Raw genomic sequence first — 24776 nt, forward strand, 5'->3', positions numbered from 1 at the left:
TGTTGGCCACGATGGTGTTGAACTCCTGATCTCAGGTGATCCGCCTGCCTCGGCCTTCCAAAGTGCTGGGATTACAGGCATGAGCCACTGTGCCCAACCCATGTAAAACATTTTTGTTTGAACACCTGTTTTCAATTCTTTTGGGTATACACCTAGGAGTAAAATTGCTGGCTTATATAGTAATTCTATGTTTAACTTATTGAGGAACTACCAAACTGTTTTTCATGGAAGCTGCACCATTTTACATTTCTACCAGAAATGTATGAAGGTTCTAGTTTTTCCACATTCTTTTCAACATTTGTTTTCTATTTTTTTGATTATAGACATCCTGGTGAGCGTGAAGTGCTATCTCATTGTAGTTTTGATTTGCATTTCCTTAATGACTAATGATGTTGAGCATCACTTCATATGCTTACTAATATTCCATTAACATATGTTTCTTAGGAGAAATGTATATTCAAGTCCCTTGCCCATTTTTTTAGTTGGGTTGTTTTTCAGTTGTTGATTTATACAAGTTCTTTATTTATTCTGGATACTGCACTCTTACCAGATATACAATTTGCAAATATTTTCTCTCTTTTTATATTTTTTCCACTCGTGTCCTGAAAGTCATTTTTTCCTTCTGGAATACCTTGATAATAAATGCATTGCTGACTATGCCCTTGCCACTTAGTCCTTTCCTAGGGCCTTCAATAACGCTTATTTTCGAAGACACTTGATGTTTTTATTTTGTTGAGACGGAGTCTCCCTCTGTCGCCCAGGCTGGAGTGCAGTGGTGCGATCCTGGCTCACTGCAAACTTCGCCTCCTGGGTTCAAGCGATTCTCCTGCCTCAGCCTCCTGAGTAGCTGGGATTACAGGCGCCCACCACCACGCCCGGCTAATTTTATTTTATTTTATGCTTTTATTTTTAGTAGAGATGGGATTTCACTATATTGGCCAGGCTGGTCTTGAACTCCTGACCTCAAGTGATCTGCCTGCCTCTGGCTCCCAAAGTGCTGGGATTACAGATGTAAGCCACCACGCCTGGCCTCTTGATGTTTTTTTAAATTGAGTGTTAGGTACATTCATGCCCATTTTATTGACATTTTATTATATAAAGGTTATATTCCCCCTTATATCTGTATGTATGGGTATTTTTATATGAAATAAATTTTAAATGCTTGACAATAATGTCTCCTCTACGACTTCTATTTTCTGTTCTTGCATTCACTAACATACTTTTAGAATGAATGAGTGGTCTATATTCTATATACTTTTATAGAATGAGTGGTCTATATTTTCTGCTTCGTTTTATCCACAACTGATGCCTCTTCAATCTCTTGCAATACAACTTTTTTGTCCTGAAATAATGAAACATTTGGGTCTGTGCCCGACCCTTATCATTATTCTTTCTTCCTAGGCAATGTTACTCATGATTCATCCACCTACTTGCATTATACAGATGACGCCTAATCTGTGTCTCTGAACCTAAACCCTAACCCAAGTTTTATTATTTATTTATTTGAAACAGTTTCACTCTTGTTGCCCAGGCTGGAGTGCAGTGGTACGATCTGGGCTCATTGCAACTTCAGCCTCTCGGGTTCAAGCGATTCTCCTGCCTCAGCCTCCCAAGTAGCTGGGATTACAGGTGCCCACCACCATGCCCAGCTAATTTTTTGTATTTTTAGTAGAGACTGGGTTTCACCATGTTGGCAAGGCTGGTCTCGAACTCCTGACCTCAGGTGATCCACCTGCCTCGGCCTCCCAACGTGTTGGGATTATAGGCGTGAGCCACTGCGCCCAGCCAACTCAAGTTTTAGAACTCTATATGCTGGATATTTTCAGTCGTTTACTTTACCAGATGTATTTCCCCTATTAATCGTTTTTTTCCTATCCACTTTTCTATTTCTTCAAACCATATCAGTTTCAGTCTCATATCTTTGTAGTAATCATTGGTTACTCTCTCTTCCGTCACTTCTGATCAGTTATCAAGTCTTTCGTCTTTTACTTTAAATATACTTCATTTCCACTCAATGGTCAATCATCCCATTTTAATCCACTATCGCAGAGTGCTGGAATTATTTCAATAGCTCCTCTCTGCCTGACCACTTCCTCTCCCTCCTTAGGTGATAATCTTTTTTTCTTGTTTGAGACGGAGTCTCGCTCTGTCGCCCAGGCTGGAGTGCAGTGGCGCGATCTCGGTTCACTGCAAGCTCCGCCTCCCGGGTTCACGCCATTCTCCTGCCTCAGCCTCCCGAGTAGCTGGGACTACAAGCGCCCGCCACCATGTCCGGCTAATTTTTTTGTATTTTTAGTAGAGACGGGGTTTCACCGTGTTAGCCAGGATGGTCTCCATCTCCTGACCTTGTGATCCACCCGCCTCGGCCTCCCAAAGTGCTGGGATTACAGGCGTGAGCCACCGCGCCCGGCCGGTGATGATCTTTTAAACAGAGGACTGTGATGAAACATGGTGCTAGGTGAGCAAGATAACTTAGGATATCTTTCTTTTGTGTTAGATGAAGTGAAGAAGGGAGGGTGTTGACCCTCCTGGATGAAGTGATGAAGCCCTGAACTGTGGCAATGATGCCGGAGAAGGATGTAAAAATCGTAAAGTCGACTGGTGACCAATTAGAGCTGGAAGGACTTACCCACGCTAACACCTCCCAAATATGGGAGTATTTTACTACCATAAATGAAATACATCAAGTGAATTTTTGCTAAGCGAGCAATACCCGCGCTTCGGTAAGAACTGTCACGCTTAGAGCGGGCCAACCAGCTTCCACCATCCAGATGGCGGATCCTAGATTGGCAGCCTGCGTCTCTCTAGCTACCGTCTCTATGGTTCGGGGAATCTCCAGGTCGGGGCTTGACGGGTCCGACTTTTGCGCGTGCGCGAGTCCTGGCGCGTGCCCGCCCTCAAGCAACTGTCCGACCCCGCGGGTGGGAGGGGTGGGTCTGGGAACGTTGCGGCGGCTGTCGCCGCGGCCCCAGCACCCAGAGCTGTTCTCTGGCCAAGCCTGCGCCTGTAGTCCTTCTTTGCCTCCTGGGGCGGCCGCCACCCACCCCCAGATGGTGGGTCCGGAGGATGCCGGAGCCTGCTCGGGAAGAAACCCCAAGTTGCTCCCGGTGCCTGCGCCGGACCCCGTGGGCCAGGACAGGAAGGTAATCCGGGCCACGGGCGGCTTTGGCGGAGGCGTCGGCGCTGTGGAGCCGCCGGAGGAGGCTGACGAGGAGGAGGAGACGCCGCCTCGGCAGCTCCTTCAGCGTTACCTCGCGGCGGCCGGGGAGCAGCTGGAGCCGGGGCTCTGCTACTGTCCGCTCCCCGCTGGCCAGGCCGGCGCCCCGCCGCCCTCGGCAGCCCCACGATCGGACGCCTGCCTGCTGGGCTCGGGCTCCAAACACCGCGGCGCGGAGGTGGCTGATGGCCGCGCGCCGCGGCACGAAGGCATGACCAACGGCGACTCGGGTTTTCTGCCGGGCCGGGACTGTCGCGATCTGGAAGAGGCTCGCGGGCTGGCGCGCGCCGGCGGCCGGGAGTCGCGCCGCCGCCGCCCCTACGGCCGCCTTCGCCTGGAGGGGCCTGGCGACGAGGACGCGGACGGCGCGGGAAGCCCGTCCGATTGGGCCTCTCCGCTTGAGGACCCGCTGCGGAGCTGCTGCCTGGTGGCCGCGGACGCCCAGGAGCCCGAGGGCGCGGGCAGCGACTCGGGGGACAGCCCGGCCAGCAGCTGCAGCAGTAGCGAGGACTCAGAGCAGCGGGGAGTCGGCGCCGGGGGTCCCGAGGAGGGCGCGCCCCCTGCCACCTCGGCCGAGAGGACTAATGGGGGTGCGGAGCCGCGCCTGGGCTTTTCTGACATTCACTTCAACTCTCGGAACACGTTCCAGGTGAGCCGCGGTCAGAGCGCCCGCGATCACCTGCCCCCGGCGGGGCCGCCGGTGCCCTTGCCCGCCGCGGAGCAGGGTCCTGCGGGGGCTTCGGCCCGGGCTCGACGGAGTGGCGGCTTCGCGGACTTCTTCACCAGGTACAGCGCAGGCTGCATGGGACTCGGGGCGGGTCCGGGGCCGGAGCCGGGGTCTGGGTGGGAGTCGGAGCCGGAGCCGGAGCGGAGAGCTTGGTCGGCCGCTTCCGTGCCAGCCCCACACGCGTCAGGACTTAGCTTTGATTTGTCACTGGAAGAAGAGGAACTGGGTCGGCTTTGTGTTTCTATAGGAGAAGTTGTGAGCTCTGTGGACAGCGAGTCTTTCTGTTGCCTTGTCCGCGGGAGGCTGTACCTGCCATTCATACCTGGCTTCTGAGCAGTCAGGTTGGGCCAGCTGGCTAGTGCCACATATGCAGTTGCCTTTTCTGGAAAAGCAGATAACCATCTCCGTCCCCAATTTTTAAAAATTTTACTACAAACATTTAGGTTGTTGGGGGGGTGGGGGGAGGCGGTATGTGTGTACGGGTGTGGTTGTGAAAGAGAAAAGGAAGTCATTTTGTAGAGCTGTTTATTTGCTGTGCTTGCATAGCGTCTAAATCCATTCAAGTGGTTTGGGAATTCTTGAAATTAGAAGTGGTTGTGCTTCATAGTGTTTAATCGTTTGTTTCAGTGGTCTTTATTAAAATGCAGTTTGGTGTTTAGAATTTTATCCCAACTTTTTAAGCCAAAGTAGCGCTTTTACTAAGGAAAGCCTTTTCTCTAATCTCCCAGATAGGCCTCTCCTTTTTTTCCCCAATAACTTTAGTTTTTTAAAAAAATGGTATTGTATTTGTGATTTGACAGGATATTCTTGAAATTAAATTATGGGCCGGGCGCGGTGGCTCACGCCTGTAATTCCAGCACTTTGGGAGGCTGAGGCGGGCGGACTATTTGAGGTCAGGGGTTCGAGATCAGCCTGGCCAATGTGGTGAAACCCCGTTTCTACTAAAAATACAAAAATTAGCCAGGCGTGGTGGCAGGTGCTTGTAATCCCAGCTACTCGGGATGCTGAGGCAGGAGAATCACTTGAACCTGGGAGGTAGAGGTTGCAGTGAACCTAGATCGCGCCATTGCACTCCAGCCTGGGGGACAAGAGCGAAACTCCGTCTTTCAAAAAAAAAAAGAAAAGAAAAGAAAGAAATTAAATTATGGTGCTGGACTTCGCAGATTTCGGGATGGGGGTTTGTTGATTTAATAGGGATAAATAAGAGTAGTCCGAAAATACTTAATACACATTACTGTAAGAGCAGTCCTGTAATCCCAGCACTTTGGGAGGCCGAGGTGGGCGGATCACCTGAGGTCAGAGTTCGAGACCAGCCTGGCCAACATGGTGAAACCCCGTCTCTACTAAAATATACAAAAATTAGCCGGGCATGTTGGCAGGCGACTTAATCCCAGCTACTTGGGAGGCAGAGGCAAGAGAATCGTTTGAACCCAGAAGGCGGAGGTTGCTGTGAGCTGAGATCGAGCCATTGCACTGAAACCTGGGGAATAAGAGCTAGACTTCTCTCAAAAAAAAAAAAAGGCAGTTTTCCTTGAGTTAGATTTTGACACGCCTTTTTCTTCTTCTTCTTCTTTTTTTTTCTTAAGTCCCTAGGCAAATAGGAAAATATTCCCAACTTGTAAAACTTTCCTTTACAGAGTTCTCCCTACTTTGTTTTTCTACCTTTTCGGGGATCTTGACTATAACCAGAAGTGAAAGAAGCAAATTCTTAGCTCAAGTTTTAGCAGGTTATACAATTAGCGTACATATTGTAGACATAAAGGCACAATTTTCTGATTATAATTGATATTTCTTATTCCTCTTTCTAGTTTATTCCTTATTTTTTGCTTGTATAAATTTACAAATATAAAGTTTCTTAAATCAAAAGTGGAAAATCCTAATTTTTTGTTACTGAGGACAATATATATAGTAATGAGATCTGTATTTGTAATATAGTTGCAAAAATATATTTAAAGCTTGTACTGGCAGTATTCTAAAAGATCTCAAGGTGAGTTAGGTTTATAAATTTGTGACACTGTGTGGCCTTTGGGGGTTTATTGGTCATATCTATCTTGGTCACGTTTTGAGGTCAGATGTCAGGCAATTTTAGATCTGGGAGGGGCTTTGGAGATAACAAATTCAACTAGTATACTCTTGAGTTCTTGCTCTCTGCCATGCATTGTGAATAGAGATGATTTAGACAACTGTCCCTTACCTGCAGGTGGGGTGCAGGCTAGTGGGGATTAAGTTTGAAGACAGATGCATATATATACATTGCAATTTCTGAACATTTTTTTTGTTTTTTTGAGATGGAGTTTCCCTCTTTTGCCCAGGCTGGAGTGAAGTGGTGCCATCTTGGCTCACTGCAACCTCTGCCCCCCTGGGTTCAAGTGATTCTCCTGCCTCAGCCTCCCAAGTAGCTGGGATTACAGGCACCCGCCACCACGCCTGGCTAATTTTTGTATTTTTGGTAGAGACCAGGTTTCACCATGTTGGCCAGGCTGGTCTTGAACTCCTGACCTCAGGTGATCCACCCGCCTCAGCCTCTCAAAGTGCTGGGATTACAGGTGTGAACCACTGCGCCCAGCCAACAATGTTATTTATAGGAGGCTTTCATATTATTAACAGTAGGCAGGAATTTTATTTTTTCTTTCATTTCCCATGTGTTTTAAGTAGGCAGGAATTTTGATTTAATTTGTAAATTTTTTTTACTTATAAACTAATAGAACTTAATAGCTAGATGACATTCATATGGCCACATTATTCATATGTGTCAGAGCACTGGATTTGAAGTCAGAAAACAGGTGCCCTAAAGTTAATTTCTCTAAGCCTCATTTTTCCTGATACAGGTCTGAATGTCAAGACTCTAGGAGTCAGTGCTTCCTTTATATGACATTCTTGGGAAAGAAAGGGCAGAGTCAGAGAGGCACAGCTTTTCTTAAATGAATTGTGAACACCTTAAAGGCAGGAACTGTGACATTCATCTCTGAATCTATAATACCTAGCCACTGGTATGAAGAACACCATTCAGACTGGGTTGAATAGGTAGCTTTCATGGATTCCCTTTTACTGTGCTCTAGCTAGGTAGTGTAATTTTGAGCAGAATCTCCATCCTCAGTGAAAATAATCAGAAATTACCCCTGTCTCACAACCCAACCCAAGAGATCCAACCCTACCCCTAAATGCATAGTTGCTATTCTCAACTCTGAAGCTCCAGGTGAGGGCTCTCTTTGGAAGTGGCTTGTTTGGGATGGAATCTTGTTCTAGGGTGCAACCCTTACTCCCACTTCATTTTTTTAGATGAGGAATCTCATTGTCTAAAGAAGGTAATTTAGTTAGCTAGTGGCATGCTGGGATTTGAAACCAGGATTCCTGATTTCCCAGTCCATGTTTATGTTCGGTCTACAACCTTTGTTCACTTTATGGCTCTTTTCTCTCCCACCTATTTATCCTCCATGCTTTCCTTCTTCTTCCCTTCCCACTTCGTTCTTCTCTTTCCCTTAATTAGGCAAAAATCTATACAAGAAACCTTAAAAAAAAACAGTTTTATGTTTACTTAAGTAAAGAGGGGGGAGCATTTTACGCAATGTATCTATTACTACATAGTATTATGTTAAGACACATCATTTTGGTAGATATATAGGAAATACAGGAATTCATTTAGAATATGACTGCTTTCATTTGGAGGGCCTTAGTGGTCATCTCCCACTTTCCTTCCCTTCCACATGAGGTAAGTTCTATTTCAGTCCCTACTGGGGGCTTGCTTCAGCTTCACATGGACACTTTTCTGTGTTTATGGTGACTTGGCTGTCAGAGCCCTAAAAGTAACATTCCCTCAGATCTTTGACCCTTTCCTGTCTATAAAAATTGAAATGCAGCTGGGCACAGTGGCTCACGCCTGTAATCCCAACACTTTGGGAGGCTGAGGCGGGTGGATCACCTGAGGTCAAGAGTTCGAGACCAGCCTGGCCAATGTGGCGAAACCCTGTCTCCACTACAAATACAAAAAAATTAGCTGGGCGTGGTGGTGGGTGCCTGTAATCCCAGCTACTAAGGAGGCTGAGGTAGGAGAATTGCTAGAACCCTGGGGGGGAGGTTGCAGTGAGCTGAGATCGTGCCACTGCACTCCAGCCTGGGTGACAGATTCCGTCTCAAAAAAAAAAAAAAAAGTTGAAATGCTAGATGGGTACCACTCAGCAGTAAGGAGGAGTGAAAGCTTTTTTGAAGTCTTTTGTGTTTCCAAGCTTGCCTTAATTCCCCAAAGATCCATTTGTTACTCTTTTTAAAAAATAGTTCTAAGCTGGGCATGGTAGCGTATGCCTGTAGTCCCAGCTACTCTGGAGGCTGAAACAGGAGGATTGCCTGAGTCCAAGAGTTCAAGGCTGCAGTGAGCCATGATTGAGTCACTGCACTCTAGCCTGGGTGACAGAGTGAGACCATGTCTCTTAACAAAAGTTCTAAACCGTTTTTGTGGGTCCTTCAAGTAAATTCATGTCTTATTTTCTAAGTAGAATGGTTTATTTTTTACATAGATAGACTCTTTCATAGTTTTCTGTTTGTTTGTTTTTAGGCCATTTAATAGTTTTGAAGCTTGTTAGGATTGCATTGGCATAGTTACTGTTTTTAAAAACACAGACACTTATCTGTGTTTCCTGGTAGTGCTGATTTTTTTTCCCAAGTCTTTATATGAATTTGGTGAATAAAGGGCATTGGTAAGGTAGGGAAGGAATAATTGGAGATTTTTTTCCCTTTATCTGAAAAGAAAATTGACTTTATAGATTTTGAAACATACAGATCCATGTGGCTTTCTCTGTAGTTGTTGACTTCTGAAACTTCCTAAATATTGTGGCAAAAGCTATTTTCACAGAGCTCTTTTTACAACGGTTGGGTTGAGTAGGAAAAACTAAAGGCTCTTTTAGTGATTTCTTTTCACATCTAGATAGTCTCCATTCTCCCTAATATGAAAACCAATGAAGTTTTTTTGTTTTTATTAAATATGACATGGAAAAATCTAAATTCCTATAGGTATAGTTTTTCTTAATTTAAGGTTCTCAGAAACAACAAAGTCAGCCACGTCCTTTTTTCCACCTAGAATTTGTGCTAGTTGACAAAATCATAATTCATCCATCTGACTGAGCCATCATAAACATCTCTGTCCTATAAGTCTCCCTTACTTGTTCCATAGTGCCTCCACCAGTCAACTAAAATAAAAAACGACAGTTTCAAAGTGAGTTTCTCAAAAAAAATTCCTTTCTCAAATCACTAAAGAAAAGGCAAAATATGAAACTTCTGATGTTTTAAAAGATTTTAAAAGCTCCCCAAAGTGGGCAGCTTTTTAATACTCTGATATAATTATTTACAAGGAGAATGAAGGAAGAATCTATTGAATTCAAACCTGTTTTGTTCAGGATCAACTGTGCTACTATAATTAATGTTTAAAATTTTAGGAAAACTGAAAATAATACGTAATTAATTGCTCTAGAATAAACACAAAAGTCTATTAGGATTTTAGAATGTTGTGAAGCTACCATTATGTTAAATTGGGGAGCTAGCTCAAGAGCCTTTTATATCTTTTCCCTGTGTCTCACTCCTTCCCCTACCTCAGATCCCATATTTTCTTTTAAAAACCCCCCAAAAAACAACACTCTAGGGACCTACACTAAAGCACCGGAAATCCAGCATTGGTTCAGGACTTCAACTTAGAAATTTGTGGCTTTCATTCAGTTGGCAGATTAGAGATGTGATAACCTGAATACAAATTAGGTAGAACGTATTCAGAAACTCTGATTTTTGTGGAAGTAAGATAATTTAAGCACTCAAACATATTACTTTGAAGTGCTAAATTAAATTAACTTTTTTTTTTTTTTTTTTTTGAGACAGGATCTCATTCTGTCATCCAGGCTTGGAATGCGGTGGCACGGCTCACTGCAGCCTCAGACTCCTGGGCTCAATTGATCCTTTCAGCTCAGCCTCCCAAGTAGCTGAGACTACAGGCATGCACCACTACGACCTGCTAATTTTGTTTTGTATTTTTTATAGAGACAGGGTTTTGCCATGTTTCTCAGATTGGTCTCAAACTCCTGGGCTCAAGTGATCTGCCCGCTTTGGCCTTTTAAAGTGCTAGGATTATAGGCATGAGCTACACATCTGGCCAAATTAACATTTTTTACTACACACTTGTAAGCAAAGCAGACTATTATTATAATACTAACTTGGAGTTACTTGTTTGATAGGAATCTCTACATTATCCAAAATGGCCATAGAGATTAATTTTTAATTTTTAAAATCTTTTATTTTTAAATAGTTTTAGATTTGTAGAAAAGTTGCAAAGGTAATACCAAGAGTTTCCACACCCCTCCCCCAGTTCCCCTTTGGTTAACATCACCTTATATTTATGGTACATTTGTCACAACTAAGGAACTAACATTTGTACAATGTTATTAATTAAACTTCACACTTTATTCATTATAGAGATTTTGACTAAAAGGTTTTTATTTGGGGAGTGGTTGTGTTACTTTTAAGTGAAAGTTTTTACTTTTAAGTTTTTAGATCTTTTAAGTGGAAGGAACTTCTATGATCACCTTATTCATGCCTTAATACTCCATGGAAAGCCAATGATGCTGTTGACAGATAAATAATCTTTTATTTGCTAGATATGATCTAACAAGGTGGTATTAATTTAATATTGGAAATGAGTTATGCATGGTAACTCATTGTTTAACCTAGAACAATGATATTCAAAGCTTTTCACTGCACACTATTTAGGGGCAGTATTTACAAGATTTAAAAACCAGTACCTGTTTGCCTCTGGAAAAAAATATGAAAGTGTATCTTAGTTCTACATAATTTCACAGTTTTCTAAAATTATTTTCATATGTGTTTTTTTTCTTTTCTTTTGTTTCAGAGATGAGGTCTCACCATGTTGCCCAGGCTGGTGTCGAACTCCTGAGCTCAGGTGATCTGCTCACCTCTGCCTCTCAAAGTGCAGGTGTGAGCCATCGTGCCCAGCCACAGTTTTTTTTTTGGTTGTTGTTCTTGACATATTACTGTGACCTAGGAAGGGTAGGGTTTATTTTTATTTTACAGTTATTTGTCCAAAGTCAGATAGCTAATTAATGTAAGAATTACAACTAGACTATAGATCTGTTCCTAGGGCTTGAAGCTAATACACTGATTTCTATGAATTATAAATTTAAGAGCAAAAACTTAGCTTTTGGTGTAGTGAAAATACAATGCCTGAGAGATAAGTAACTTGGTTTTTGTCCTAGGTAACAACTTCTGCCATTAAATAATTCTGTTACCTTGGGCAAATCACTAAATTTCTGGACTTCGGTTTCCTTATTTATGAAATTGGGAGATTCAGAGTCCCTTCAGTTCTAATATCATGGTATTATAATACACAGTTCTGTTGCACACACAGTAGTGGACCACAAATATTTACTGGTTAAATACTACAAATGTGAACTGAGTTAAAGAGAAAGCTGAAAAAAAACAGAATTTTTTTTTCCCTCTGTAAAATGAGAGGCATGCCAGAGATAGGACTATTCCTTTCAACTCTAAATTCCACCTTTAATGTTTCTTTTAGCAAAGGTCTAACTCTGCCTTAGGGTAATCGTGATAGAAATATCAGTGATCTTTGTTTAGTTTTTCATGTGAAGATGGCACAATGCATCAGCTCTTCTTTCTTTTCTGTAGCAAATTCTAGATCTATTTTTTCTTATTTCTTTGAGGTGGGGAGGAGTAGTGAGAGAGAGAATGGGGTAATAAGTACATTTTAGTTAATCAATTAACTGGAATTTAAGCCTTTAACTTCCAGACCGTGAGTTATTTCATGAAGGTTGCCACTGTGGCACTTTGATGAACTAGTGCAGTTGTTTCTAGCTTTTGGTATATTTCAAAATCACCTGAAAGCACCCAGATATAGTGGCTCATGCCTGCAATCCCAGCACGTTGGGAAGCTGAGGCAGGAGATTCGCTTGAGGCCAGGAGTTCCAGCCTGGGCAGCATAGCAAGACACCATCTCATTTTATTTAAAAAAATTTAAAAATCACCTAAAAACACATTTAAAAAATTAGATTCTCTAATTCACAGCCTCCGCCTAGTCAGATTCAGGAGACCTATTATTTGGCTGGTGAATTTGCATTTTTAGAAAGTTGCGTGGTTGGGCCCAGTGGCTCATGCCTGCACTGGGAGCCCAAGGTGGGGGAACTGCTTCAGCCCAGGAGTTCAAGGCTGCCTAGGCAACATAGTGAAAGGCTGTCTCTTCAAAAAATAAAAAAACTATCTGGGCATGGTTGTGTGCACCTGTAGCCACAGTTACTCGGGAGGCTGAAGTGGGAGGATCACTTGAGCCAGCGAGGTCGGGCTGCAGTGAGCTATGGTCACACCACTGCCTTCCTGCCTGGATGGCAGAGTGAGACTGTCTCCAAAAAAAAGAGAAAATTGCTCACAGTTGATTCAGATTGTCAACTAGGTTTTAGTGAATTGCTTAATCCTAGGTGGCATCTTCAAATTACAGGATGGTATGGTGCTTAAAAATGCTGGTTCTAAAGTTAGGCTGCTTGGGTTTGAATTAGCTTACTAGCTCTTTAATTCTGGACTTCTCTGGACCTTAGGCAACTCATCCATAAAATGGGGATAATAATAATGCCTAATTCATGGGATTGCCATGAGGGTTAAATAATATTTTACATTCTTTGTTTTAACTATGTGGCATATAGTGAAGATTCAAATGTTATTATTCAGACAGTAGCAAGACTACTATAACACCTTCCTCAGCTTCACCACTGAAATCCACTGATTTGAAGAAAGGAAGATACTGGATGAATTTTTGTGTTCTTTCTGGGGAAACGTTACACAATTTGTGCAGAAGAAGATTTTTAAACATAATTTATACATGGGATTGGATGGATGTTAAAATAGATTCTGATGTGTATGTAGTGATATGACATTTCCCGAAGTCTTGAAGCTTTGACTAAAAAGCAAATCTGAGAAGGAACCGAAAGGAATGCTGAGAAAGATTAAAATATTTGTATCTTTTATTGTCTTAAGGAACTTTTATAGACAGGCAAAGCCAATTTTTTAGTTTAAGTCCATGAAATGTTTAACTTGGCTTACTCATGCATTTCATACTTAGTATGTTGTGGTAGGAAGGTTTTGGGAAAGAGTGGAAACATTTGGAGATTTTGAGACGATACATCTGTTATCCATCTCTAAATGTATGCAGAAAGGCAAAGTGTGTCCTTTTTGAGACAGCTTTTTTCTCCCTAGGAACTCTGTTAGCTACACTATGAGTTATCTTCAGATAGTTATGGCTGATAGTTGCTTGGACCCTACTACAGCGATTCTTAAATTTAGTGTTTAAAATTACTTGGAAGGGGGAGGGTTGTTAAGAATGCAGATTCCTTGAGACCCAAGTAGATCCTGGGTGGGGTCCACCAGGAATCCAACTTTTTAAAAAGACCCCCAAGTGATTCTGATGCAGGCGATTCCCCGACTATAACCACTGAAATACTGGGCTGGTTAATAGGCAGGTCTCCTCAGGTAGTGACTGAAAGTACAACACACCTTTTATAGCTCACATTGCTTTACTGATTTAAAGTTGGGTCATATTCAGGTACTATGTAATTGATGAGTATAAACAGAGGTGTATAATAGAGAACAGATTCAAAATACAAATCTTTAAGTACTTTGCTAGCCTTTACTTGGATGAGAAATTATTTCGGACAAATTCAATCTTGGCTTCCTTTTTATTAATGGGAAAAATCTTTTATTTTCATTTTATGCTGTTTAGATAGCCATGCTTGCCTGTCTTGTGAAAAGCTTTAACTTGTAAGATTTTCCTCAGGTCTACTCAGTTTGTTGGCATACCTTTACCTTTCTTATAGCCTATGAAAAAAGTGTTATTTTTCCTTCCTTCTGCTGCTATTTGTAATTCTTTTCCGTGCCTTTAAGAAGAAATCCTGCACACTGCACATGGTTTTCTCCCCTCCAACATTTGCTGCTTCAGCCTTTCTTACGCTTCTTATTTCTGTGGCCAAAATAAGAAAGAGAGGGAAACCCATGTGACTGTCTGGGTTTTCAGCATGCTCTTTCCTGCAATTAAGAGAAGTTTACCTTAGGAAATCAAGCTACAAGTCATGCTTCTTACTTAGAGCTAGTTTGAGAGTGAACTTGATAAGGTGTTTAACTCATCTTTGAATTTGGCTTTTCAGGTTTTTTTTTTTAATTTGAATTTTATGTTAGATACTTTTTTTGTTAAAAAATATTTCCATCTGCTTGTCTCTAACCCCACATAGATTAAAACATTTTAAATTTGGAACTGAACATAATAATTTTGAAATCAAATTATGTGCTGTTTTCTCATATTTTCCCAAGTACTGTAATGTACAACTACCCATCATACGTTAGGCATTATTTAGAATTTCCAAATCTAGTTTTCATCTAGACTGTTCGTAGCCATCTTTTAGTCAAGTAGGGCAAATACTTTTTTTGTTGTTGTCTCAGGAAAAATTCATTCAAATACTATAATAGTTTACTTTTTTTTAAGAAAAACATAAAATGTTCACATTATTTGCTTTTGAAAAGCAGGAGAAGGAATATAAAATAAAGCTAAAGATAATACATTGTTTCCACGTTATTCTTGTTAAGGTGGTAAGAAGATGATAAAGAAGATTTGAGGGTTTGGAAGGAAGTATGGTAAAGATAATACATTGTTTCCACGTTATTCTTGTTAAGGTGGTAAGAAGATGATAAAGAAGATTTGAGGGTTTGGAAGGAAGTATAGTACGAGAAACTATTAGAGAATGAGTTTGAAGATATTCGTAGAGAGAGAAATTGCTGGAGAGAATAAATGTTAGGTAGAAGTTAGCCATGTAGTTAGTTCTTAGGCCTGTTGGTTTCAGAGTATTACCACAGATTATTTCCATATTTTTCTAATTTTTCTACTTGGCATACCTCAGTGCCTTTGTGGATGTTTCTAGCCACTTGTGTCTTTAAAGTATCTTGTATATCTCTCCTTAACTTCCCTAACGTCCCTGTCTCCCAGTGGCTTCTCAATAGGCCATACTGTGAAACTTTTTTTTTTTTTTTTTTTTGAGACGGAGTCTCGCTCTGTCTCTCGGTCTGGAGTACAGTGGTGCGATCTCGGCTCTCTGCCACCTCCGCTTCCCAGGTTCCAGCGATTCTCCCATCTCAGCCTCTGGAGTAGCTGGGATTACAGGCGTGCACCTCACGCCCGGCTAATTTTTTGTATTTTTAGTAGAGATGGGGTTTCACCATGTTGGCCAGGGCGGTCTCGAACTCCTGACCTGAAGTGATCCGCCCACTGCGGCCTCCCAAAGTGCTGGGATTACAGGCAAACTGAACTATTTTTTAATAACAGGTTGTACATATAAAGTTTAATTTAGGCTCTAAAAGTTTAGGTTGTTAGTATGATAGTTTCAGGTACTAAAATGTAAATTTATCAAAAGGTGAAATAAATGCAATATACAGTTGTACACACTGTATTCTTATTTGAGTTCCAGTGCTAAAAGGAAAGGAAAATTTTTCCTACAAGTACCAGGGTAAATCTAGCAAATGGAATTAAAGTCCCTCTTACCCACATGGAAAAAATTCATTGTTCATTACCAGGAAGGTATAGTACATAGAAATTTAAGTTCTAAAGTAAGTTATTGAAGTTTTAAATAAGGAAAACATCCCAACTGAATAAGTAGTTTCTGTATTTTTGAAGAGTGATAACATTTAAGTTGCTTTTTTGTACTTACATAAGCCTTAACTCCCCCAACCCCTCATTGACTTTTTAACGTTATTGGTACTACCCAGAGTTATAGAGATTGGTAATCCTTGAATGTTATTTAGAAAACAAAGGACTTGTGGTTCAGAATTCTGTTTTGGTCACCAAAATTTTTGAGTTAAAGACTAATAAAACTAGCCAGGCCCGGTGGCTCATGCCTGCAATCCCAGCACTTTGGGAGGCCGAGGCAGGCGGATCACGAGGTCAGGAGATCGAGACCATCCTGGCTAACACGGTGAAACCCCGTCTCTAGTAAAAATACAAAAAAACTAGCTGGGCGTGGTGGCGGGTGCCTGTAGTCCCAGCTACTCGGGAGGCTGAGGCAGGAGAATGGTGTGAACCCAGGAGGTGGAGCTTGCAGTGAGCTGAGATGGCACCACTGCACTCCAGCCTGGGCACTCCAGCCTGGGCGACAGAGCGAGACTGTCTCAAAAAAAAGACTAATAAAACTTTTGATAGGTAATTATCATATAAGGTAACTAGCACACTAATTGAACAAATAACTGGAGGATAATGCCCATCTTTGTGATATACTCCCAGAAGCACAGTAATACTGTCAAAAATACTAGAATAAGGATTTACTTTCAAAACTGGTTGTACAAATAACACAGCTGAGAACTATACTGCATGAAGGGAAAATTTTAGGAGATAACCACTATAAAATTTTCTTGAGTAAAATAATAACTAGCCACTTATTTTAATGAGTAGATAAGATTGTATTGCTCTTCCACAACACCACTGGAACATAAACTTTTGATTTAGTTGTCCATTTAATAGAAACATAACACTATGTAGGGAAAAAAAATACAATTACCTTGGTCAGGATCTGGGTTTCACCTGTGCTACTGGAAGAAAGGTTCTATCATGCATATCATCAGTTCAGGATGTACTTCTACGTCAGACATGAGCAAAATGTCAACAAAGCAAAGCACCAGCAACTACCATACAGCTAAATGTGTGCTTTTTATTCTCAGAAGGTTTAGACATCTGATAGATGTTATTTAGTCTTGCTTGAATTCTTTTACTAATTTGGAGCTTGGTTTTCTCAACAGAGCCTATTGAGGGTATTAGTTGTTAGAAGGTTCTATGTTGAAGTACAGTGTATTTCATTGTAATGTTCATAGTCCCAATTTCCCCCCTAGAGCCACAAAATACAATTCAATTCATTTACATGATTACCCTTCAGACATTTAAGATTGCTACAGAACCCTTTTTAGTTCTTATTAATTAGTTTGGAATTTTCTTACTATTTATTCATTCAGCAAATTATTGTGAGTCCTCTATGTATACTAGGCACATAGGATATTAGGTAAACAGAACATTTTATTTAAAAAGTTTCAGATAAGGGAGTCCTATAATATCAGTGTTTACAATATTACCTGATAAGTGTTATAAAAGAGGATATGAGGATGCATCAGTACTGAGGAAGGGGTGATTAACTTTGAGACAGGAAGTTAGGAACTTTACAGTAGATGAAACATGAAAGCTTAGTATTTTACTAAAGAAGAGGGTTTGGGTTAGAATGAGTGTGATGACAGGACAAGTAAAAATAACATATATATAGAATTATATATAAAATAGCTCAGCACTTTTTGGGACTGCAGATTCTCATCTGGATGATTGCCTCTAGGGTGCATGAGGTATGTGTCAAAAACTGAGGCAAAAAGATTGGGTCTAAATTATGGGGGAGCTAAATTTGTCTGACAGAACGAAGTAATTTGAACTGATTCAGTGAGAGGTGGCAGTACAGGGAACATTTGTGGGTTTTTTAAACAATGGAGACATACTTAGAACTACATTTCGGAACGGTGACTTGCATAGCGGTGTGGCAGATGATTTGCGACTTGAGAAACTGGAGCATGGAGATAGTTATGGTAGTTTATGGGTGTTTGTCAGTCTCCTTTTCACAATGTGATATACAGATAGTTGATGTAAATAACATTTTTTAAACCAGTAATATTGGATTAGAGAAAAAAAGTAAATAACTTTAAATAAATCTTTCAATCTCTGCAAGAAGGGGTGGTTAATAAGTTGAGTGAGACATACCAGTAGCCTTTTTGTGAAGCTTTAAGGAAAATAAACTTTGAACTGGATTTTTGTTTTTGAAGGAATTGAGATGATATGAAAATAGAGTCATGTGAAAAATTATGCTTACCATATTTTGTAAGGAATTTAATGAGGATGGGAAAAGAGCCAGAATAGCTATTTGGCTACATGTTTTGATGTTGCGGATCAGAAAGGAAACAACCTCAGGAAAAACCCTGGAGGTGTAAAATTGTTGCAAAATCAAGGTTTCACATCTAGTGTAAAAGCTCTGTACATTGCTTTATAAAAGTGGACTGGGACAGTATACTTATCAGCCATTTTTGAGGATTGAAAGAGATTTAAAAAAATTGAGACTTCCATAATTACCTCTATGTATATGTGTCTCTTCTTTTTTTTTTTTTTTTTTTTTTTTTGCGACGGAGTCTCGCTCTGTCGCCCAGGCTGGAGTGCAGTGGCGCAATCTTGGCTCACTGCAAGCTCCACCTCCCGGGTTCACGCCATTCTCCTGCCTCAGCCTCCCGAGTAGCTGGGACTACAGGCGCCCGCCACCACGCCTGCCTAATTATTTTTTTTTGAGTTTTTAGTAGAGGTGGGGTTTCACCGTGTTAGCCAGGATGGTCTTGATCTCCTGACCTCGTGATCCGCCCTCCTCGGTCTCCCAAAGTGCAGAGATTACAGACGTGAGCCACCGCGCCCGGCCCATGTATGTCTCTTCTACTAAATGGCAAAGCCTCCAGAGACAGAGACCATGTTCTTGTTCATTTTTTTACCTCTGCGTAGAGATATAGATTAAATTGAAGGATAATAAAACCAGAAACTTGGGCCCTGCCACGCTTGAATTTGGTTATCTCCAAGTAAATCTAGCTCTATTAATTCTCACAAAGCCCAACAATCTTTAGTTACCCATGTGCTGGCAAAACAGTCCATGTTTAAAGGAGTAACTACCTAAACATATAGATTTTGGTAAAATACTTGTGGCAGCTGCGCAGCTTGTAAGAAAATCCAGATTACAGCATCTGTAACTGAAATGTTGTAATATAAAGAAAGTGCTGAATTTTGTTTTATAACTATTGCCTTAATGCTATTGCTAGTTTTGAAGAAAATACCTTCTTTAGGTTTTCTTATCAGCCTAACAGATTATTCTCAATTTCTGTAGAACTAGATATGTCTGTTTTTCGCCTTCAATCTTTTATACTTTGGTCTTTTATTATTATTATTATTATTATTATATTATTATTTTTGAGACAGTCTCACTCTGTCACCCAGACTGGAATGCACTGGTGCAGTCTCGGCTCACTGCAACCTCTGCCTCCCGGGTTCAAGTGATTCTCCTGCCTCAGCCTCCCGAGTAGCTGGGATTACAGTCACGTGCCACTGTGCCAGGCTAACTTTTGGTATTTCTAGTAGAGGTGAGGTTTCACCATGTTGGTCAGGCTGGTCTTGAACGCCTGACTTCAAGTGATCCACCCGCATCAGCCTCCCAAAGTGCTGGGATTAGAGGCTGAGCCACTGTGCCCAGCCTTTTTTTTTTTTTCTTTTTTTTTCGAGGCAGAGTCTCACTCTGTTGCCCAGACTGGAGTGCAGTGGCGCGATCTCGGCTCACTGCAACATCCACCTCCTTGGTTCAAGTGATTCTCCTGCCTCAGCCTCCCGAGTAGCTGGGACTACAGGTGCACGCCACCACGCCCAGCTATTTTTTGTATTTTTAGTAGAGATGGGGTTTCACCATGTTGGCGAGAATAGTCTCGATCTCCTGACCTCGTGATCCACCGGCCTTGGCCTCCCGAAGTGCTGGGATTACAGGCGTGAGTCACCGCGCCTGGCCTCCCAGCCATTTTTTTGATAGCAAACACATACATCTTTTATTTATTCTTAAGGATTTGTACATTTACTATTAAATGTGTTACATATACAGGTTATTTAATGTATATTAAAGTATATTAAGTATATAGGTTATTTAGTATGATTCCATACTAAATAACATTTGTTTATCATCGTGAAGTTTTTAACATTAACCTGCATTTTAGATTCAATAAAACTTAAAAGGCCGGATGCGGTGGCTTACGCCTGTAATCTTACCACTTTGGGAAGCCCAGGTGGGTGGATCATGAGGTCAGGAGTCCCAGACCAGCCTGGCCAACATGGTGAAACCCCGTCTCTACTAAAAATAGAAAAATTAGCTGGACGTGGTGGCACCTGTAATCCCAGCTTCTCGGGAGACTGAGGCAGGAGAATTCCTTGAATCCGGGAGGCAGAAGTTGCAGTGAGCCGAGATTGCGCCACTGCACTCTAGCCTGGGCGACAGAGCAAGACTCTGTCTCAGGGAAAAAAAAGACAAACTTAGAAGCAGCTCATATAGAATAAACAGCTTTTGATAGGAACAGTCATTTTTGTATTTTGTTTAAAAAGCCTTAACCAGTGTAATTTAGTTTTCTATTTAATACATTTAATACCAAACAGAGCCACAAAGAAAAAAGTGAATCTCCTCTAAGTAGTTTTTATTTTACCAAAATGTGTGGTTTAGATATGGCTTTTGGTTTGGGATACTTACTCCTATTGAAAGAAGTAAGCAGTTAATCTGTTGATGAATGCTGGCAACCATATTTTAAAAACTGATAACTAGAAGTTCAGTTTTATAAATTTGTTAAATTTTTTTATCGCAGTGGAATATATTGCTGTGGACCGAATGTTTGTGTCCCTCCAAAATTCATGTGCTGAAGGCCTAATCCCCAGTAATGATATTTGGAGGTGGTATCTTTGAGGTAATTAGGTTTAGATGAGTTCATCAGGGTGGGACTCTAATGATGGGATTAACACCCTTATAAGAAGAGGCCCTGGAGAGCTTGCTTCCCTTTTTCTGCCCTGCTGCTATATGAGCACACAGCAGAAAGGTAGCTGTCTGAAAACAGAAGAGACTCCTCACCAGACACCAAATTTGCTGGGATCCTGATCTTAGACTTCTCCATCTCCAGAACGTTGAGATACAAATGTCTGTTGTTCAAGCTACCAAGTCGATGATATTTTGTTACAGCAACGTGAGCTAAGACATGCATATGACATAAACTTTACCATTAGTGACATTCAGTACATTCACCATGTTGTACAGCTAGCACCACTATCTAGTTCTAGAACATTTCATTACCCCAAAAAGAAGCTCTGTACTCACTAAGCAGTCACTTCCATCCTGCCTTGTCTCCAACCCAGCAATCTGTTTTTGGTCTCTGTGCATTTGCTTAGTCTGGATATTTCATATAAAGGGAGTCATATACTTTGTCACCGTTTATGTCTGGCTTCTTTCACTTTGCATGTTTTTAAGGTTCATTTATATTGTAGCATGCATCAGTACAGCATTACTTTTTATGGTTGCGTAATAGTCCATTGCTTGGATATACCGTTTTGTTCATCCATTTATCCACTGGTGGACATTTGGGTGGTTTCCGTCTTTCGGTTGTTATGGATAGTGCTGCTAGTATCATTTGTGTACAAGTTTTTGTTTGAACACTTTTTTCTTTCAAGTTTTATTTTTAATTGACGAATGTATATTTATGGGGCACAATGTGAAGTTTTGATACATGTATGCATTGTGGAATAATCAAATCAGTCTAATTAGCATATCATAAACTCAAACATGTATCATTGATTTGTCCTGAGAACATTAAAAAACCCTCTTTTAGCTGTTTTGAAATATATATTATTATTAACTATAGTCACTGTGCTATGCAGTAGAACACCAAAACTTATTCCTCCTATCTAACTGAAACCCATTTTGTACCCATTGACCAATATTTCCCCTTTTCCCTTTCACTCTCCTCCACCCACCTCCACCTGCTTACCCCTGTGACCACCCCCTGGCCTCTGGTAACCACTATTCTACTCTCTACTGCAATTAGTCTGACTTTTTTAGATTCCAAATATAAGTGAGATCATGTGGTATTTGTCTGTCTGTGCATGGCTAATTTCACTTAACATAATGTTCTCTCTGTTCATCCATGTTGTCACAAATGACAGAATTTCCTAATTTAAAAATGCTGAATATATTCCATCGTGTACATATGCATTTTAAAATGCATTCATCCATTGATGGACACTTGGGTTGTTTCCATATCTTGACCATTGTGAATAATGCTGCATTTGAACATGAGAGTGTAGTTCCTTTTGGCATATTCCCTGAGCACTGGTTTTTAATTCTTTTGGATATTATGCCCATTAGTGAAATTGTTGGGTTATAGGATAATTCTGTGTTTAACTCATTGAGGAACTGCCAAACTGTTTTCTAAAAGCTGCAGCATTTTACATTCCCACTAGCAATGAATGAGGGTTCCAGTTTCTCTATGTTCTTGTTATTTTCTTTCAGAAAAAAAAATTACAGCCATCCTAATGGGTTTGTAATAGTATTTCTTTGTGATTTTGGTTTGCATTTTCTAATAACCAATGATGCTGAGCATTTATTCATGTTGTTGTTGCCCATTTGTATACCATCTTTGCAAAAATGTTTATTCAAATCCTTTGCCTAATATTAATTGGGCTGTGTGTGTTTTTGTTGTTAAATTATTTGAGTTCTTTACCTATTTTGGATTCTAGACCCTTATCAGATAAATGATTTGCAATTATTTTCTCCTATGGGTGTCATTAAACCTTCTTGGTAGTACCATTTGATGCACAAAAGTAGACAACGTTTTAAATTTTATGTATATACAGTTCTAAGTTTGTGTAACCAGTTTAGTTTGTACTTTAATAGGGGAAATAAGATGTGTATTTAGCTATCTGTAGCACAGGCAGGAAAGTATAGAATGTATTGAAGAGTACAGAGTTTAGCTGATGTCTTAGGGTTCATGTAGTTTTTTTTTTTTTTTTTTTTTGAGTCAGAGTCTCGCTGTGTCACCAGGCTGGAGTGCAGTGTCGCGATCTCAGCTAACTGCAACCTCCGCCTCCCGGGTTCAAGCAATTCTCGTGCCTCAGCCTCCCAAGTAGCTGAGACTACAGGTGCGTGCCACCACACCCAGCCAATTTTTGTATTTTTAGTAGAGACAGGGTTTCACCATGTTGGCCAGGATGGTCTCAATCTCCTGACCTCGTGATCTGCCTGCCTCAGCCTCCTAAAGTGCTGGAATTACAGGCGTGAGCCACCACGCCCGGCTGGGTTCATGTAGTTTTAAGGAACAGAAGCCTACTTAAGCTACCTTATTTATTTTTTCTTCTTTTTCTGGACTCCTATCAGGAAACAGTTTGTTTATTAATTTTTAAGAGATAGAGTCTTGCTCCATAGCCAGGCTGGAGTGCAGTGGCGTGACCATAGCTCACTGCAACCTCAAACTCCTGCGCTCAAGCAGTCTTCTTGCCTTAGCCTTTTGAGTAGTGGGGACTACAGGTACCGTGCTTGGCTATTTTCTTTGCTGTTTTTTTAGAGATGGGTGTTTCAGTATGTTGTCCTGGCTGGTTTTGAACTCCTGGCCTCAAGCAATCCTCCTGTCTCAGCCTCCCAAGTTGTTGGGATTACAGGTGTGAGCCACCACACCTGGCTAAGCTACCTTAAATAAAGTAGAATTTATTGTTAGCATATAATAGGCGTCTTGTGGGCATTTTGAAGATAAAAAATAAACTAGGCTCGGCACTGTGGCTCAAGCCACAGTAGCTGTAGCCCCAGCTACACAGGAGTCTGAGGCAGGAGGATCATTTGAGCTCAGGAGTTTGATGCTGCAGTGAGCCATGATCACGCCAGTGCACTCTAGCCTGGGTGACAGAATGAGGCCCTGTCTTGAAAGAAAGAAAGAGAAGCAGAGAGAGAAAGATAAAGGAAAGCAAAAAAAGAAAATAAGTAAAATAAGAAAATAAACTATACCTGGATTACAGAGTGCCAGGAACAGTGGTTTTTCTGCCTTCCAAGAGATGCTTGGTTTTTCAGCTCTTTTCTGTCTCCTGATTGTTCAATGCATGCTTTCTACCTACAAAGGCTCTGTGAAGCTGTACCAGCTCTACACGAATTATCAGTTCAAGCATTCACCATCTTTTTTTTTTTTTTTTGAGATGGAGTCTCACTCTTGTTGCCCAGGCTGGAGTGCAGTGGCACGATCTTGGCTCACTGCAACCTCCGCCTCCCAGGTTCAAGTGATTCTCCTGCCTCACCCTCCTGAGTAGCTGGGATTACAGGTGCCCGCTACCACGCCCGGCTAATTTTTTTACTTTTAGTAGAGATGGGGTTTCGCCATGTTGGCCAGGCTGGTCTCGAACTCCTGACCTCAGGTGGTCTGCCCGCCTCAGCCTCCCAAAGTGCTGGGATTACAGGTGTGAGCCACTGTGCCTGGCCTCATTCACCATTTTTTAACTTTCTCAATCTCTAAGGCTTCTATTAAAAAACTTGGGAGGTCTGCTTGTCTTAGCCTGTGTATGAATTTTTCTCTGTTTTATCAGTGGTACAGTTTAATCAGCTCTGACTGAGGGCCCGGATCATAAACTACAAAAATAGCCACTTTGGGCTACTGTTTCAGAGAAGGAATGGCAGAGTGGGAGTAGGTTGTAGGCATGCCAAAACCACATACAGTCAGATGACCCTTTCTGTCTGTGGGTTCCACATCTATGGATTCAACCAACCTAGGATCATAAATGTCCAGAAAAAATATTTAGTCTGTACTGAACATGAACAGACTTTTTTCTTGTTATTCCCTAAAAAATGTAACTATTTACATAGCATTTACATTGCATTAGGTATTATAATTAATCTAAGATGATTTAAAGTATACAAGAAGATGTGTATAGGTTATATGCAAATAGTGCACCAGTTTATATAAGGGACTTGAACATCTGAGAATTTTGGTATCTCAGGGAAGTCCTGGAATCAGTCCCCCACAGATACCAAAGGACAACTGTATATTTTTCCTAGTTGTAGAAAGAGAGTAGTAGGAAATAATATTGTAAAGATAATTTGTGTCCCCATTGTGGAGAGCTTTTAATGCTAGGGTAAATAATTAAAACTCTTCCATAAATAGTAGGGAGTTACTGAGGATTTGGGGACAAGG

The 24776-nt window shown here is 41.2% G+C and overlaps 1 protein-coding gene across 5 annotated transcripts in view; it reads left to right on the plus strand.

Moving 5' to 3' along the window:
* Positions 1 to 917: 917 nt before the first annotated feature.
* TBC1D12 (TBC1 domain family member 12) overlaps positions 918 to 24776 on the plus strand; it is a 136496-nt gene continuing 112637 nt past the window's right edge. For 4 of the 5 annotated variants that reach the window (XR_010146987.1, XR_010146988.1, XM_507936.7 and 1 more), the window contains exon 1: positions 918 to 4003. Coding sequence is in view for 2 of the 5 variants with exons in the window: in XM_507936.7 (XP_507936.4) it covers positions 2772 to 4003 (1232 nt within the window). In the remaining 3 variants the exon portion in view is untranslated. The remainder of the gene's footprint in view (positions 4004 to 24776) is intronic. The other variant, XM_016918893.3, reaches the window with a different exon arrangement.

This window comes from Pan troglodytes, chromosome 8 (genome assembly GCF_028858775.2).
Source record: "Pan troglodytes isolate AG18354 chromosome 8, NHGRI_mPanTro3-v2.0_pri, whole genome shotgun sequence".
Lineage (NCBI taxonomy): Eukaryota > Metazoa > Chordata > Mammalia > Primates > Hominidae > Pan > Pan troglodytes.